The sequence below is a fragment of the Aethalodelphis obliquidens genome, unplaced genomic scaffold, assembly GCF_003676395.1.
Source record: "Aethalodelphis obliquidens isolate GAN/ISIS:26980383/991018 unplaced genomic scaffold, ASM367639v1 scaffold5, whole genome shotgun sequence".
Lineage (NCBI taxonomy): Eukaryota > Metazoa > Chordata > Mammalia > Artiodactyla > Delphinidae > Aethalodelphis > Aethalodelphis obliquidens.
Genome location: NW_020837949.1, coordinates 1,450,160 through 1,455,513, shown reverse-complemented (window position 1 = coordinate 1,455,513; position 5,354 = coordinate 1,450,160). Strand labels below are relative to the sequence as shown.

At 60.7% G+C, this 5,354-nt stretch overlaps 1 protein-coding gene across 1 annotated transcript in view; it reads right to left on the bottom strand.

Annotated features, from left to right (window-relative positions):
- Nucleotides 1-445: 445 nt before the first annotated feature.
- Nucleotides 446-5,354, bottom strand: part of MNX1 (motor neuron and pancreas homeobox 1) — a 5,792-nt gene continuing 883 nt past the window's right edge. Inside the window, exons 2-4 of the mRNA XM_027102740.1 lie at nt 5,057-5,306; nt 1,988-2,148; nt 446-1,402 (exon numbers count right to left, since the gene is read on the bottom strand). Coding sequence (XP_026958541.1) covers nt 1,040-1,402; nt 1,988-2,148; nt 5,057-5,306 — 774 coding nt within the window. The 3' untranslated portion in view covers nt 446-1,039. The remainder of the gene's footprint in view (nt 1,403-1,987; nt 2,149-5,056; nt 5,307-5,354) is intronic.

The window sequence follows — 5,354 nt, the reverse complement described above, 5'->3', positions numbered from 1 at the left end:
CGCGAGCAGCGCCCCGGGCCGCACGGACCCCAGAGACCAGTGAAGTCTGGTGGTTTGGAGCTTGTTTTCTGAAACATTCAAATAGTGTGTTTCCGCTTCTGGAGCGCCGGCGATGCAAGAAGATCCTCAGAGAAAGAGGAAAATAAGTACATGGCGTCCAAAGTTACTCCTTGGAGATCCTCGCATCCGGGACAGATGTGAGCCGGCACGCGGACGCGCGCTGACACCTGGCCTCGGTATTTTTACCGACACTTCGTACCTGCGACTCCCCAGCAGCCGGAATCAAGTTCCTCACCGGCCTCGGGGCCCAGAGAGGTGGCGGTCCGGACACCCGCGATTCTGATTTTCACCTTCTGCTGTCAGTTGAGGAATACAGCCCATCATTTCAACGACAAAAATAGTAAACCCCGCTTTCACAACTCCCCTCAAAAGATTTGCGCTCTCACCCAGTAAAAAAACCAATTTATTTTACATTCCATCGTGGGCGATGGGAGAAGCTAAATGATAATTTAGCATGCGTAAGTAGACATTTCTTTATATATATATTTATAAATACAATATACAAAAATAAAGACAATACAGTTTTGGGACTTCCAGCAGTTTGGACGCTCATGGCATAAATCCCTCCCCCTCCCCCCGAGATACATAAGCACAAAACATTTTTTCTTTTCTGAGCACTCAGAAGAACGGCGTGTCCAGAGGTTTCAAGTCTCGGAGGTGGTTTAACACTGTAGGTTTCCGCCTTCTCCACTCGGCAGGAGGGGAACCGGGAGCCTCCCCCGATGAGCGCTCAGTTCTTCTCGGCAACACCTCCCCCCAGCGCAAACCAAATTAAACGAAAAAGAACCAGAGATCAAGTTTGAACCTGCTGGGCCTCCCTCTTTCCGTCCCTTGAAGAGCAGACGGCTGCTGGGGCCCACAAGGGCAGCAGCCGCCAGGGCCGGGCCGCCTCCGCTCGCGGGCCTGGGGGGCGGCCCTGGGGGGCATGGGAGGGGTCGCAGCATCCAGGCCGGACCGCCACCCGCCGGCCGCGGGGCTCCTACTGGGGCGGGGGCTGGTGGCCGGGCCCGCCGGACCGCGGGGCAGGCGAGTCGGCCCCGGAGGAGCAGTCAGAGGAGGCGGCGTGCGTGCTAGCGCCGTTGCTGTAGGGGAAATGGTCCTCGTCGTCGTCGTCCTCCTCCTCCTCGGGGTCACTGTCCCTCAAGTCCCGCAGGCGGCGTCCGCTGCCCTTGTCCCCGGGCGCCGGCGGCCCCAGCAGCTCCTCGTCGCCTTGGTCCCCGGCGCCGCCGCCTTTGCCCGCGCCCGCGCCGCCCTTCTGCTTCTCGGCCTCCTGCGCTGCCTGCTCTTTGGCCTTTTTGCTGCGCTTCCACTTCATCCGCCGGTTCTGGAACCAGATCTTCACCTGCGGGCACAAGCGGCGTAAGAAACCTGCCACCTCCGTCCCCGCCGAGTCCCCGGGCTCCTGCACCCGCACCCGCCGTGCGCGCGCCTCCATCACCAGGCCCGGGCGTGGGGCTCCCACTGGAGGACTCGGAAGCTCCAGGGGGACGGCGCTCCCCACCCTGCGCGTCCGCAAAACCCAAAGACCGGCTGGGGGCTCTGATGAAGCTCAGACGAAGACCCCTACCTCCCACCCCAGCACCGAGGTGTGCGAAGGGCCAGGGCTGCTGGGGTACCTGTCTGTAAATCTCAAGATGTTCCCTCCTCTCTTTCTGGAGTGAAATCTCTCTCATGTGGCCTGGGGACCACCTGCTTCAGAATGGGGGGGTGCAAATTCCTGGGCCCAACAGAACCAGCTGTATCAGACCTCTGGGTGCCAGTATAGGAACCCTGGGGGCAGATGGGAACCCTGGCTGGGATGTTAATCCACACCCTAAAGGTCAAATGGGCACAGCTCCAGGTGCCCAGGAAGGCCGAGGGTCAAGAGAGCAGAGGCGGCAGTGGCCCTGGGAGGCCAGGCCGCGCAGAGGGCGGCGCGGCGGCGCACCTGGGTCTCGGTGAGCATCAGGGAGGTGGCCACCTCGAAGCGTTTGGGCCGCGACAGGTACTTGTTCAGCTTGAACTGATGCTCCAGCTCGAGCAGCTGCTGGCTGGTGAAGGCGGTGCGTGGCCGGCGGCACTTCCCCAGGAGGCTGGACTGCGCCTGGGCTGCGGTGGGAGAGGCTCGTGAGCCCGGGTCAGTCCACGGCCCGCTGCTCGCCGGCCCTGCAGGGTCGCTGCTCTTTCTTTAGTGTCAGCGCCCCTCCCCAAGGAAGCCCTGGAGCCCAGGACCCCTCAGCCAGGTGGGCCCAGACGGTTTGGGTTTAGAGGGACCAAGTCTTTTCATCCCAGGCGGGGCCCGGGTGTCCTGATTAAAGAGAGCCTATCACCCAGGCACGTCCTCTCCACCTGGGTGGGCGTTGGTAGAAAGCAGGTGGACAGAAAGGCAAGTAGCAGAGGCCCAGGGACCCCCTCCTCCCCACTCCTCCCGGCACCTTCCCCAACTCAGGCCCAATCCACACAGGCCACCGGAATCACTTCCTACTTCTTCCTGCCCAGCGAAGAAGTGGTGCAGGATTCCCACCGCCACCTCCTGAGGTACAAAAGGAATAGGAGAAAAGGGGAAAAGCTGAGGAAGGAAGGAAGGAAGGAAAGAAGGAAGGAAGGAAGGAAGGAAGGAAGGAAGGGAAGAAAAGGACCAAATTCTGGTCCTAAACATGTGTATTCATCAGAGGCTCTCCCGCATGTGAAATGTTTTATTGACAACGCCTGCCCAGGGTCCAGAGGGGCAGAGCCTTGGGAGATTGGAAGCCTTTCAGGACAATTCTCATTACGCAAATTAAAGGCCTAGGCACAGGGGGATCCGGCTTTCTACGTGTTCAAGGAGGTCTCTGGGCTTTATTTACATAATTTCACACGGTTACATCACAGAGAATTTTATGACCTCAAAGCGAGACTTCCCTTGATTTCCCAGGAGCCTGACAAGTGTTAGACAATAAAAGAAAGGAAAGGAAAGAAAAGAGGCCAGCCCCGGGCAGGACGAGCTCAGGCTCCCATGGGATGGGCAATTTGCTTTATGGGAAGGCCCACGCCCCCCGCTTTAGTTAAACAAGGCCCCGAATTCCCAACTTGACAATACATTAGAACTTTAATTAAAACACTGGCTCTGAAGGGACCATTTGGGAAATGCCATCTGATGGCTGAGACACCAATTAAAGGAAACCAAACAGGTTTCCAGCGACCAGAGGAGGGACTCTCAGAGCCCCTTCTGGCACGGTCACCTGTTACTGCCCTTCAGGATTGGGTGTTCAGATTCTTTTTCTGAACTTAAAGCTGGCTGGGTTTTAATTAGCTCACTCTGGGTCGAGATTAGGAATAAGAGATGGACTAAGTGTGTTGGCAAAGGGATGTGGCTTTAGTCGGTTTTCTGGGCAATCCTGGGCTCCACGCAGGCCGGGGAAGACAGCCGGGTGGCCAGGGAACCCGGAGCCCAGGGGAGGCCTGTGTGGAGATCACCGCTGCCTGCCCCCCCCCCCATCGGTGGGAGACTAAGCCTGCCAGGCTTTGGGAGATGCAGGTCACAATAAAAGATGCGTGGGGTGGCATTCCATCAGAAGGGCTTTGCTGGGCTCTGAGGCCAGGCCTGGAAGGGTGCCTTGGGTTTGGCTGACCCCAGATCAGGAGCTCAGATATGCCTGAAGCCACAGAAGTGAGAGCAAGCTTGCCCTCTTCTTTGCCTGGGGTCGGGAGGGGTGACTCCAACGGAAGGGATGGGTGGCCATTAGGGCCTTCTGGGAGCTGAGCCGGGAGCAGCCTGGGGTGGCCACGGGCAGACAGCTCACATGCTGGGATTTTCTCACCCGGCTGTGACTTCTCCAGCCTCCTGGGATCCTGGCTTTTCTCTGTTTAGTCACGACCGTAGCTTCTAGCAGAGGAATCTGAATTCTGGCAAGTGTTTATTTCTGTTTTCTTTTTTGCTTTTTTTCCCTTCCCGTGCCTGCGTCTCCCCAGTCTAAACAAATCCATTCAGACGGAAACAATCGGGTCTCTTTGTTTGGGTGTTTGGCGGCTGAAATCGTTAAGCCTCAAGCATCTTCCTCTGAGTGGTGCCCGGGTGGAGCGAGCGGACCTGAGATCCAGAATCTCTGGAGCTCCACTCCCGCGCGCCCGCCCGCCCGCCCGCCCGCGCGCGCCAGGAAAGCCCGAGAGAGAGAGGCCCAGGCCTCGGCCAGGTGTCCCGCCTGGGTGGCGAGCACGCCGCCCACAGCTGGGCGGCTCTCGGGTTGGAGATGGCCAGCCCTCCCGCGCTGCGGTCTTGGGGAGGGTGCGCGCTGTGCTGGGCGCCCTGAATTCGGAGGCGGGCACCTGCAGCTTAGAGCCCCTGAAGGAGGGCGCATCTCTCGGCCTTCCGGAGCGTGCCATCTCTCTGTTCAAGTCAGGCCACCCGCCTCCTGGGCATCGCACCCCGGACCCAGCGCCCTTCCAGAGGCGGGCAGAGCCCCGCGAAGGGCCAGGAGGTCGCCCGGGGCCCCTGCCTTACGTCCCTGAGCCTCTTGAAGCTCATTTCTCCTTCGCTAACTCTGGGAGCGCTCCCTCTCCTGGGAGAGACAGGGGTTCTCTCCAGAACCCAGAATGCGGGACCGAAGTCACGTCCGTTTCCCTGAGGATAAATCCCTGGTTTCGGTGGCCCCCGATTCCCAGGCACACCTGACTCCAGGGCGCTCCTCGGCTCGCCTTCCCCCACCACTTCCTTCTCCTCTAGCCTGCCGGTTAATCATTAGGTTTTAGTCTCACACCTCCAGCTGCCCCTTCCCATTAAGAGAGGAAGCGAAGCAAGGTCCGCGCGTGGGTATTTTAATCATTCGCTAACAATCCCACATCGCGCACCCCGCGCGAGTCCTCCGAGGCTCCGGGCAGAGCCGAGGCGGCCTCGCGGCGCTCCCACAGCTCGCTCGGAGCAGAGAACCAGCAGAAGGAGGTGCCAGGTGGAGGAGGACGCACGAGAGAACCTTCTGCCAGCACTCCCCTCCCCCGTTTCCTCCTCCCTCCGCAGGCTCGGGGGCTGCGCAGTACTCACAGTTAAAGTCCGGCATCTTGGGCAGGATCATGCCCGCGGTGGACGCCCGCAGCCACTGGTCCAACTGAAAGGTGCCGGCGCCCAGCTTGATGGGGTCGGCGGGGTGCGCGGGGTGCGCGCCCTGCACCTGCGGGTACGAGTAGGAGAGCGCCGGGTGCTGCCCGGCCAGCGCGGCGGCCGCCGCCGCCGCCGAGTAGCCGTAGACCGGGTGGCCGTAGAGCGCCGCCTGCGCCGGGAGGCCCGCGCCGCCCTGCGCGCCCCCCGGGTGCAGCCCCAGCGCCAGACCCCCCGCGGCGGC